The 12,601-nt window shown below is 44.8% G+C and overlaps 2 protein-coding genes across 13 annotated transcripts in view; one reads left to right on the top strand and one right to left on the bottom strand.

Annotated features, from left to right (window-relative positions):
• Positions 1 to 3,878, top strand: part of KIF24 (kinesin family member 24) — a 57,701-nt gene extending 53,823 nt beyond the window's left edge. For all 10 annotated transcript variants that reach the window (XM_053299773.1, XM_053299777.1, XM_053299774.1 and 7 more), the window contains 2 exons: positions 445 to 538; positions 1,798 to 3,878. In XM_053299773.1, coding sequence (XP_053155748.1) covers positions 445 to 538; positions 1,798 to 1,944 — 241 coding nt within the window. In that variant the 3' untranslated portion in view covers positions 1,945 to 3,878. The remainder of the gene's footprint in view (positions 1 to 444; positions 539 to 1,797) is intronic.
• Positions 3,879 to 5,951: 2,073 nt separating this feature from the next.
• The window catches only part of UBAP1 (ubiquitin associated protein 1), a 55,066-nt gene continuing 48,416 nt past the window's right edge, over positions 5,952 to 12,601 (bottom strand). For all 3 annotated transcript variants that reach the window (XM_053299783.1, XM_053299784.1, XM_053299785.1), the window contains exon 7: positions 5,952 to 7,179. In XM_053299783.1, the coding sequence (XP_053155758.1) occupies positions 7,039 to 7,179 (141 nt within the window). In that variant the 3' untranslated portion in view covers positions 5,952 to 7,038. The remainder of the gene's footprint in view (positions 7,180 to 12,601) is intronic.

The raw sequence follows: 12,601 nt of genomic DNA on the forward strand, positions 1-12,601 counted from the left end.
CTCCTGTCGGCTATTCCCCAGGCATCATTTTAAAAGCAGCTCTGCAGCCTTTTTTATTTTAAGCGCCAGCAGTCTGGTTCCATCTTGGTTCACATGCAGCCCGTCCCTTTTGTACAGGCCATTAGCCACTAGGTGATGGTAGGCAAGCCGTAGCCTCCCATCTACAACAGGAGGATCATGATACAGACCTCCATGACAGGGCTTCTGGAAGGGTGACTGGAAATGTGAATGAAATGCTTTGCATGCTCCAGAACACAAAACAAATGGCTTCGTTGTGTGTTCTCGTTTTCCTTGCTCAGAAAAAGGTTTGTTGGCGGCCATTGGAGGTTTCTGGGGAGTTGATCCTCTACAGGTCACATCTGAGGGTTACCAAAATCAGTTGTAGCATGTATAGCAGAAGACTCTACTACTATTTTTTTTTTAATTTTAATATGTGCCCAATAGGCAATTTGTGCTCCAAATCCGTCAAGAACAGCTGGACGAGATGGCAGCCCTGTGTTTCCAGGAAGAGCACTTGATCAGTCAGATGTCAGACTTGGTGAGTGTGCTGAACATCCTTCAAAGCCCCAAAGTGGAGTTCTTCTCCACAGATCACATCTTGTGTGACTACATTGTTTGGACTGCAGAAACTGCATAGTTTGGCCAGAAGCTCCTGAGTACATGAGTTTGTAAGAGGGAATTCATTCAGTAAAAGAATTACAAAGACAAAGTGAAATCCATGAGGTTGGAATCGCTCTGCAGGACAACATAGGCTAACCTGAAAGAGAAGGCAGCTTATTTCCTGATAGTTAGCAAACCGAATACCGAGACTCCGTGGTCTCGGCTATGCATATTTCACATGCTCAGTGGTAGGCATAAAGCCTGCTTTCACAGAAAATAAATCCCAGTTTTCTCTACAGTGTAATAGCCCTTGCCTACTGAGTTGTGGAGGAAATCCTGAAACTGTCTGCCTAACCAGACAGCTTTTAGGCAGGACTTCGGGGAGCTGGGCTGCCGCTGGGCTGTGTGCTCTCTGGCCCCTCTCTACTTGCCTGCTCCTTTCCTCCCCCTCCCATCACCCTACTCCATAATCTGCAGCAACCAGAAATTTCTGCAGGTGAACTACATTAGCATAATTTCTCCTGAATGCATTGCTTTAGTGCAGTTTTATTTGCTTTATTTTAAAACCTGGTGCGTATTGTCCCCTGGGTAAGTCATAATGATAAAGCATGATGCATACTGGGCAAGTCATAATTACGATGGGGTTGTCTGACAGTTATTTCCTCCTCTGGTGTGCTATTGAAATAACCTTCACCTAATGCCATGTTGGAACCCAAAATCCATGTGGACTTAAACTGGGAACAGGAACCGCCTTTGTCTCATGCCGTCTTTGCGGACGTATCTTCCTTAATGTTTGGTTTTGGCATTATGGCCACATTCCAGTGCAGAACGATATGGCTACACCCATTTATTTCAGTGGGCTGAAGTGAGTTTAAGACAGTGGAAGAGTGGAATCAGTGCATTCCTCTAAAAGAGTAATTCTCATACCAGAGAAGGAAATCGTTACAGTGCAGTGCTTTTTCTGTATCCTGCCAGAAATCAGATTTTTAACTGGTTCTCCCCCACCCACTTTCTGCCCAAGTTCTTGGTCTGTAAAAGTAAAGATCCAGAGCTTGTAAACTGCTTTACACCCACCCTTGTCAGTAACAGAACCAAACCCATGCTCTTATTTAATGCTTCAGTCAAGTATCCCTTACCAATAGACCTCATGCTCTTCTCACTCCCTTTATTTCTTATTAACTCTGGTTTTCCTCTTAGGACTTTGAGGCCTTTGTGGTGAAACTAGATGAAATGCTGCTGCTGAAATCCAGATGTATCCAAAGGATGCGAACCCAACTTCAGCCGCTTCTAGCCCCTTCTTTGAATGGGACAGCACTACAGAGAACTTCCCTGCCTGAGCCATGAATTGCACAGCTGCCACTCCATCACTTTCAGTGGCCAGTGCTGGATAGCAGAGAGGACTGTAGGAGTTGGGGGCTTATACTTAGCCTCTGTTTCAGGAACGGACTGAGGACTGATTCCAGATAAAGAAATGCAGCTGAAGTCCAAAGAGGCTGTGGGCCCTAGCATTCACTTCTGCTGTCACTTTCCAAAGTCACACACAGCCGCTGCAAAAATGATCTCTCTCCCCTGCTTCAGGGACCATCACAGCAGGGACAGACTTCTGTACTGCAAAATAACATTTACTTTTCAAAGTGATAGAATTTTTGTACCAGCTTTGTGGTTTCTAAAGGAACTGAAGCTGTCTGGGGAAACAGGGGACCGACTAGTCAGAACTGCAACTAGGGAAGCATGTGAAATAATGCCAGGATGCTTAAATGGCTCCTGAGAAAAGGGCATAGACTATTTTCCCCAACTGTGCTACATATTTATCAGTTGGTACGGTAGCATGTACCTGCTACAGATTGCTTGCTTGCTCAAGACTGTTGGGTTGAGCATCACTTTGGTCTACCTAGCGGAACCTCCTCCCAAGATCCTTGCAAAGAAGAGTTAGAAACGAGCTGCCTTGCTGCTGTTTGCAGCTTTCCCAGCAGCATGGCAACCCTCATCTAACAGTGGTGCTCTCTTGCTTCGTCAGGTAGGATTTCTAACCAGGAGCTTTGGCAGAACTGAGCAGTTTCCCCAAGGTATCAGATGAGCTAGTCTTCCACCAGAATCTGTGAATGTCTGATGTATGGAAACATTGCAAAAAGGAAGCAAGACACCTGGACAGTGGCTTTGCAGACACACTGCCTCATTTGTAGTTGCCAGAGGTTGGAGCTTTGTAAGGAAGAGGTTACAGCCTTTGTGCAAGTAGCAATAGGTGCAAGAGAAGTTTACAAATTTGCTTAAGTACAAAACAGACAAAACATAGAAGCAACTTATTAAATGCAGGTGTGGTACAGTAGACAGGGCAAAGCACTGATGCATTTTTCACTGGGAAATGCCTGGCATGCATCGTGCTACACATCAGCAGAACACAGTACTAATCTAGATGTCACCAACTGCTGCCAGTTTGACCTGTTTCCTTATAGAAATCACAAATGCAGGAATCAAGATTTAGCCTGCCGTCCTTCAAAATACTGAGGAGAATGGGCTTTGAACATCTTGAGCTGGGTTTTACTAATTTGGGAGAAACCTGGGAGTTGTAATTGGTGCACTTTTTTCAGCCCAATGTTAACCTGGATTCGTGAATACTGTATTGGAGCTGGCTGCGCAGGCAACTGTACCACCCTGCCTGGCCTGGTGATACTAGACCATGTCCATTCCCCTCATCTCAGGGACGGAACAGTACCAGCATCTGTGTGGCTGCAGTGGCCAGAGCCGGCTCTCCTCTGTAATCAGTGATGGAGCTCGAACTCATCTCCCGTGCCGTTCAAGCTTTGACCTGTAACAGCAGACATCTCCTTTCATACCTACCAAACACAGGGAAACCAGGACATATTCAAAGCAATAGCAACCAAAAGCGCTATTGCTTTGAATATGTCCCGGTTGTCCTGTGTTTGGTAGGTATGTCTGCTCCACTTCTTTGAAAAGGGGATGTTATAGGGATATGGAGTTCAGCACAGACAGACCTGTGCACCACGGGCAAAGGCCAAAGATTAGGCACAGGCATGGCAGACACATTGCTCCTGCTCTGCAGTAGTGTCTGTCTTAGCAAAACAGTTGAACAGCTGAATGAGGGAGTATTACTCAAGAACTCTGCACTAATGCAGGAGATTGGTTCTAGGAGTGCCTTGTTTAAGAGACAAGTCCCAAATAGCTATGCAAGCTGCTGCCAAGTGAAGCTTTAATACACATCACTTTTATACAGATTTTGCTGAAACCATTTCCCTCCAAATAAAGATGTATTGACTACACAGCAGTCTACAATAAGCTGAACTAAGAAATCTGGTCAAACAGAACCCAGGTTTGCGGGGAGGGGACCACTGGTCCGTTGCATGGAAGTAGTTCCAGGTTCAAGCCCTGACTTCTTGCAGTGCAACTGGAAAAGACTCCTACTTGTAACATTGGAGAACTGCTGCCAGCCAGAGTAGAGAAATACTGAGCTCGAGGGACCAATAGCCTCACTTGGTATAAGGCAGCTTGCTAGGTCCTTATGCAAGTAATTCCCAAGAGGCACAAAGGCCTGAAGATTCAGCAGTAGGAGCTCAGTCAGCATCTCAGATGCATGCCTAGAAACAAGCATGCTCATGCGCAACAGGGTCAGGTGTAGCCTCCAGTCACAGCACTTTACATCAGAGGCTGTCCAAAGAGCAACTCTGATCACCCCTTACTGAAGGGCAGGGAGACTGCCCAGCACAACGGGCACCTAGAGGTTGAAAACTGGACAGCCATTTATGTTGATCTACACATGGTGGTGCAAAACACAGCAAAATACCTTCCTGTACTGTCCAAAGAGATGAGTGTGGCTACATCTCCTGCAGCTGTGGGGTCACCACTTGATTCAGGCCAGGTTAACATGTGCATGTCAGTCATTCCTTTTTACAGGAGTGGCTGCCAAGCATATAAACAGATACGTCTGCCATTAACACACATTTTTGCTCGGTCTCCATTCTCAGATGCTACTTCAGCACCTTGTTTGTGTGATGTCTAATACTTACTCATGCACACCTGTAATGCCATGTTGAAGCTGTTAGAGGAATCCATTCCCTACAACTAAGTCACATTCATTATGGAGGAAGTGGCAGACCAAAAGCAGGAAGTGACTCATAAGTAGCAAGGTTCCTCAAGTCAGGCCAGACAAGTTATGTTATACCTCAGGCATGGGAAAAACCAGTTATAATAATACATTCTTGAATTATTAAGGAAAACACACAGTCACAATTCAAAGGTTACAGGGAAAGCTTGTTATCAGACCAACCTTTTCTGCAGGATTATGTATAAAGTTTGTCTTCATATTTTGAGTTCTAAGTGACTTTAACTCACACCAGATTCCACCCCAATATTCAAATCACAAGAGGTTGATTCAAGTGATAATCCAACCAGCCCCTTTGATTGATATACATGAGGAAGGAGTGTGGACATACCTAGCTATGCTGCTTCCCCCACTTCACAGACTGACCATGCTGCCACCGACTCAGGAATGGGGGACCAAATCAGACATGCACATCCCACCAATGGTTAGACAACCTCTTAGTGGCATGTGGATAAATGCCTGTGCCCATGCTTCTCCAAGAAGTGTTTAGAAAGGGTTGGTCAGACTATTGGGCACACCAGCTCTATGTTACTGTTAACACTGACAAGGTTTGGGGATGTTTCAGCCAGACACTGATAGAGCAAGAAAGCACTGGTGCAACAAGAGAAAAACCTACCAGAACTTCTCAGCTGACAACACTGGTGCACTGGGGAGGTGGCAATTTTTGACACATTCCTCAGAAAGCCCCCTGTGACACTCAAAAATATGCCCTAAGGGCTGCACTTCCTTGCTCTATATTAGCCAGAGTGCTGCTTATCTGGGGTCATTCACAGCTCCATATATTTCCATACTGAATGATGAGTTCCACCAGATCGTAACCACGATCTCTCACTTTAGAAAGAAACGGGAGAGCTATTGATCCTGTTGCTGGCTCTTCCCATTTCTGGCTCCACTTTTGAAGGCATAAGCAAATCAGATCTTGAAGCATGGGTGGGGAGAGATGAGTCAACTCTGTACAGAATAGGCCTCTAGTCCCAGAGTGGCAGACTACAGTAAGCATAGTACAAGGACTTTGGAAGAACCAGTACAAGACAGCACTAGTGCCTTCAGCCTGATAATGATAATACAAGTTACAAACCCCCGCAACCTGGATCAATGAACAGAAAGGATTTCCTAATCTCAAGGAAGTCATGACTAAAGACTCTTGGGCTATGAGGGACTTAATTAGCTACAACCATTTCAGAGTCAGGAATCTCTTCTGCTTTCTAGAACCCAAGAAGAGGATATAATGAGCCACATTTTAAGGTTTTATTAGCATCTCTTTCTGCAGAACCAAAATATTTAGCAAATTACTTCAAAGATCATCAAGACGGTGTATTTTTTATGTAATTAGATCTTCAACCATGTACAACATAATACTCTTTTGTACTATCAAAACCAAAAGTCTGATTGCTATTACTAGATGTTAATAGATTAATGCAACTATAGCAGTGTGAAAAAATGGAAACAATGCAGTGAATTTCCCCCCGAAAAGAAAGTACTTGAAAGATAAGACTTCTGATTTCACACTGTATGTATTCTAAACTGATGATTGGCTGATTTCTCAGAAGGGCCTCTGTTTAAATTAAAAACAAAAACTTTACCAGCCTGAGGAGGACAGGAGATCATGGAGGTCCACAACTCTTCCCCAGGAAGTAGAAACCAGTTTGTCAAGGAGTCCAACTGGGGCTCACAGCTTACCTGTTCTGAGAACTTGGTTTGTCTATTCAAGCACTGGCAAGAAAGAGGGTAGCCAGGGCCAACACAGCTGAGGGAGTAGTAGTGCTGGCCTCTCTGAATGCATAGTGGCAGTTCCAGAACCAGTGTTTCACTAAGTTACACGCTAACCTTCCAGGACTCCCTCTCCCCCAGAACAAAACTGAAATCCCATTGCACTAAAGGTAGACTTCTGTTAACCCTGACTGAAAGTCAGTGTTTCAGTACAAGCAGACACACAACGAAAGCAGCTTCAAGGAACCAAAGCATCATTAGTTTCAGAGCCAAACTGATACTTCTCTGACCAAGTCCAGTGCAAGAATGATGAGGAAAAAAGTTAGCCTGGCCCGACTATGTACAACTCCCATCGAGATTCTCCATGACCTAGCCAAAAAAAAAGGAAACTTAGGAAAGGACACTTAAACTTTAATTGAAGAAAGCAGGTTGAGCTCTCTCCGGTAGGAACGACATACTGGAGTGACGTGTGCCAATGGACCAGCTCTCCCAACTTTGACAGCATCCCAGAGTCTCCTCGTGGCACTCTCCTTCCCATTCTCCAGAGAGAGCCATGAGATGTGGCAAGGGTCTGGTTGGCCGGGCAAGGTGTGTGCTCCTCTACACACTCTTCAACTGGCGCCAGCCCGGGTCATTAGGTCTTCCAGTGCATTGTCCTGGTCATTGTTGTGTAATAATAAAACCTCTTTAATGTCTGTCAGTTCAAATCCCATTTCTTTAAATTTACTCATTAGTTGGAGAAGTTCTGTTGTCTGAGAAAGAAAGAGGTAGAGGAAATGGTTAAAGGCATTATAGGAAGAAACGCCCTACGTGGAAGAAAGACTACTTCAGTCGTACTGAGAATGGGCAAAACAAGGATCCCTCCTTTAAAGGAGGCGCCACTGGAGAGTACCGAGCCCCACTCAACAGCTTCTGCGATAGTTGCTCATGCTTATGATCTAGATCTCATCATGAAGTCAGCTTAAGTCATGTGTCAAAGAATCCAGCTCTTCTACATAAGAGTGTTACCATGAGACTCTTGCTCTTTTCTTTAAGGGCTTCAGGGTCTCATCTAGTATTCTTAAAAAGAGCTGCTAGAAGATTGTAGATCATCATATGAGAACATCCCCAGAATGTAACGTACTTCTTCAAGATCCTCTGAAGGCCTCCTAACTTTTTGGAACCAAGCTGCACGTTGAGTGGATCCAACACTCACTAGACTAGCACTGGCAAATCACTCGCTTTCCAATTACTGCTCACAATCTTTGTATCCATTTATAGCAGCTATTCTGGTTATGTCGTTTTATTATTTATTTATTTAAAATATTTCTATGCTGCCCAAAACTTGCATCCCTGGGCGGTTTACAATTAAAATCATTTAACACATTAAAACAGGCATCCCCAAACTGCGGCCCTCCAGATGTTGCTGAACTACAACTCCCAGCTTACCCAGCCACAAAAAATTGTGTCTAGGGATGCTGGGAGTTGTAGTTCAGCAACATCTGGAGGGCCGCAGTTTGGGGATGCCTGCATTAAAACATTAAAAACCCAATATTAAAAACATTAAAACTATAAATCTAATTAAAAGCTTGGGTGAATAAATGTGTCTTCAGTGCCTTTTTTAGAAGTTGTCAGAGATGGGGAGGCTCTTATTTCAACAGGGAGCACGTTCCAAAGTCCAGGAGCAACAAGGGAGAAGGCCCGTTCCTGAGTAGCTGCCAAAAGAGTTGGTGGCAGCTGCAGACGAACCTCTCCAGATGATCGTAATGGGGTGGGGCTCATGGCGAAGAAAACATTCTCCTAAATACCCAGGACCTAAGCTGTTTAGGGCTTTATAGGTAATAACCAGCACCTTGTATTTTGCCCAGAAATGTATCGGCAGTGTATCAGTGTAGTTCTTTCAACATAGGAGTGATATGGTCTTTCCTAATGATCCAGCGACCAACCTGAGTGCTGCATTCTGGACCAACTGCAGTTTCCAGACTACATACAAAGGTAGCCCCACATAGAGCGCATTGCAGTAACCCAGCCTAGAGGTTACCAGCATATGTAACACCATTTTGAGGTCGTTCATCTCAAGAAACGGACGTAGCTGGCATATCAGCCGAAGCCGATAAAAAGCACTTCTGGCCACCGCCTCAACCTAAGACACCAGGGAGTGGTTCGAATCCAGAAACACCTCCAGACTGTGTTTCTGTTCCTTCCAGGGGAGTGTGACCCCATCCAGAACCTGCAGATCAAAATGATCTCTCAAGTTCCAACCCCACACAATAAGTATCTCTGTCTTATCTGGATTCAGCCTCGGTTTGTTTTCCCTCATCCAGCCCATTACTGCCTCCAGGCAGGCATTTAGGAAGGTTATGCCTTCTGATGATGTTGACATGGAGAAATAGATTTGGGTGTCATCAACATACTGTAACACACTGCACCAAATCACCTAATGATCTCTCCCAGCGGTTTCATGTAGATGTTAAACAACATAGGAGATAATATAGAGCCCTGAGGGACACCACAGGAAAGTTCAGATTTTGAAGAACAGTCTCCAAGAGACACCATCTGGAATTTGCCCGTGAGGTAGGAGTGGAACCACTGCAAAGCAGTGCCTCCCACTCCCAATCCCCTCAGACATTCCAGAAGGATACTATGGTCAATACCAATAATACTACTATGGATATTTATATACCACCCTTCAACCAAAGTTCTCAAAAAACTTAGAAAAATAGAAAAATATTTTTCTATGTAAAATACATAGAAAAATAAATAATACATAAATAAGATAGTCCCCTGTCCCCATAGGGCTCACAATCTAAAAACAAGCAAAAGGCTGACACCAGCAACAGCCACTGTAGGGATGCGCTGGGGTTGGATAGGGCCAGTTGCTCTCCCCCTGCTAAAGAGAATTACCACTTAAAAAAAGATGGCTCTTTGCTCAGTTAGCAGGGGTCATGGTATCGAAAACCGCTGAGAGATCCAAAAGGACCAACAGAGTCCCACTCTCTCTGTCAATTCCCAATTAGAGATCATCCATCAGGCTGACCAAGGCAGTCTCCAGCCCATAGCCCACACGAAAGCCAGTCTGACATGGGTCTAGATCACAGCTTCTCAACCGCCGGTCCACGGACCGATGCCGGTCCGCAACAGGTTGAGCACTGGTCCATGCCTTGGCGAGTTAACACCCCCCTCCTTGCGAACCTCCATGTTGTGTTTTAGGGCTTTGCTTTCCGCTTGCCATCCCCTGCTGCAAACCTCCGTGTATTTTTTAAAATCCCAATGCTGAGGGGATGGCTGCTGGGTGGGGTGTGAGCCAGTAGTCCTTCCACCCCCTGTGAACCTCCGTGTTGTTAACAAAAATCTTCAAATTCCAGCTGCTGTGCGGCCGAGGAGATGGCTATGGGGGTGTGTGTGAGCCAGTAGTCCTACCACTCACACACACCCCGGTGGCGGCGGGCAGTGGCGGTGTAGGATAGCAGAGCGACGCCATGGCCTGCTGTCCGGCCTGCCATCGCTTCCCAACTGCAAGGTGCACCTGCGCAGTTAAGTCTATTAACTGCGCAGGCGTGCCTCGCAGTTGGGAAGCAGCTCCGGGCCAGAAGGCAGGCCACGGCGTTGCCCTGCTATCCTCCACCTCCGCAGCCCCCGCCGGGGGGTGTATGAGTGGAAGGACTACTGGCTCACACACACACCCATAGCCATCTCCTCGGCCGCGCAGCAGCTGGAATTTGAAGATTTTTGTTAACAACACAGAGGTTCGCAGGGGGTGGAAGGACTACTGGCTCACCCCCCACCCAGCTGCCACCCCTCAGCATTGGGATTTAAAAAAATACACGGAGGTTCGCAGCAGGGGAAGGCAAGCAGAATGCAAAGCCCTAATTATTATTATGAGACAATAGTTCCCTTTAAGCAAATTCTACCACCCTATTTGGGGCACAGAGGTTTTGCAATCAGCTCCTCATTGAATCTACAATGTTGTGACACAGATCTGACATGAATAGCAAATAAAGCATATTTCCAAAGGCTTTAACATAAACTTAGTTGTACTTTGAACATTCACCATGTCTTATCTTTGGCAAAGATAAAATTAGTAATTGATACTGCTTCCTAACTTGACAAGATTAACTGCCTTGGCACTTAAATCCATTTCACTCCTGCCCAGTCCTCTCAACCAAACATGCTGTTATTTATTTGTTGTTTCTCTGTGTAAGCTGCCCTGAGCCATTTTTGGAAGGGCACTATAGAAATCGAATGAATGAATGAATGTAGTGAAGTCATCAGAAGATGAACTGTCATTTTCAATGATAAGGTGGTTTGGTGGTGCCACAACCATATTCCATATTCAAAAGTTACTATGTCTTGCAGGGGACCCACACATCTCTACATGTGGTAATGTTTTATTTTACTGCATGGGGATAAACTCACAGGAATGCTAAATCTCATGCAAATGTAGCATGTAGCAAAGAGCCCCTGGTGGTGCAGTGGTAAAACTGCCACCCTGTAACCAGAAGGTTACAAGTTCGATCCTGACCAGGGGCTCAAGGTTGACTCAGCCTTCCATCCTTCCGAGGTCGGTAAAATGAGTACCCAGAATGTTGGGGGGCAATATGCTAAATCATTGTAAACCGCTTAGAGAGCTTCGGCTATAAAGCGGTATATAAATGTAAGTGCTATTGCTATTGCTATTGTCTGTAGAAAATGTAGATGTCTGCATCCTAAGATTAGATCTGTTATTTCAAATGAATAAGTTAACTCCAGTCTCTCTCACCTCTGCTGTCCCCAGCCACATGCATCTCACTTATACACCCATTTTCTCTCTGGCCTTCTACCCCCGCCCCCTGCCGCCCTTCTTCAACTGCTCCCTCAGCTTAACATCCTTTCCTAGGCCTGCCAATTCCCTTGTTGCCTACCCAGGCTCCTGCCTAATTTTGCCTTTTCTATGCCTCTTTACCTAGCTCCTTCTGCAAGATCTGAGCAGCTTAGAGAGACCTTCTCTCTCTCCTTCAAGCCAAACCTACCTATCCTTTTTCCATTTCTTTCTTTTCTAGCTTTTTCTCTTTCTTTCTTTCTTTCTTTCTTTCCCTCCAAGACTACTCCATCCTCTTTTCCTTTTTCCATCCCTCAGAGAGACAGAGGGATGGAAAAGCCAAGCCAAGCCTGCCCTATTCTTTCCCTCTTTCTTTCCCCGTCTCACTTCTCTCTTTCCTTCTTATAAAAGCCTGTGTGGTGAAGGATCAAAGTATAATCTTATCAAAAATTAAGAGAAAAACTCTAATTTTTTCCTTAGAAGTGCTCCGTATTAAGTGTAATGATTTGGCAGAGGTGGAAAGAAAGAACAATGCATTTTATTGTTATGTATTTTGTACAGATTGTATTGTATTTATTTCATTAGAATTTTTAATTCAATTTATTTTATTTTAATTTAAATTAATCTTGGCCTGCTAGAACTTCAAAAGTTAAATTTTGATTAAATTCATTTAAATTATTTTCACTTTAATTTGATTTAATTAATTGATTGATATTAAGTATTACTTTAATAATCAGCACCCTAAAAATTGACCTCGGCCCCCATGAGCCAAGTCACGGTCAGTTTTGGTCCACCAGGTCATTTGAGTTGTGCACGCCTGTAGTATAGTACAAATAGATAAACTTGAAACCCCTTTACTAAATGCTGGTCCGGGAAACTGTAAACAAAGAATGTAGCGGTCCTTGAAACTCCGCATGAAGAATTTACCGGTCCTTGACTCCAAAAAGGTTGAGAAACACTGGTCTAGATAATCAGTTTCCTCCAAGACCGCCTGGAACTGGGAGGCTGCCACCTTCTGAATCACCTTGCCCAGCTATGGAAGGTTGGAGACGGGCCTGTGGATAAGACCAGCTTAACTTTAAGGGATCCAAGGCAGGCTTCTTCAGAAGCGGTCTAATGACTGCCTCCTTAAGAGAAGGAGGCATCCTGCCCTCCCTCAGAGAAGCATTTATAATCTCTACCAGGCCCTCTGCAACAGCCTCCCTGCCAGGTAGTATGAGCCATGGTTTTAGTTTACATCCACTATAGTGGGTGTTTTCTCCCCAATATTTTTCTGCTAATGAAGTTTGTGCCAAATAGGCTACTCAGTATGCCAGCTACTAGAGAATTTCAAAAGACCAGCATTCGGAGGGAAACCAGATCATGAATTTTTAAGAATGTTTTTGACACATGTCCAT

Source organism: Hemicordylus capensis, chromosome 2 (genome assembly GCF_027244095.1).
Source record: "Hemicordylus capensis ecotype Gifberg chromosome 2, rHemCap1.1.pri, whole genome shotgun sequence".
Classification (NCBI taxonomy): Eukaryota; Metazoa; Chordata; class Lepidosauria; order Squamata; family Cordylidae; genus Hemicordylus; species Hemicordylus capensis.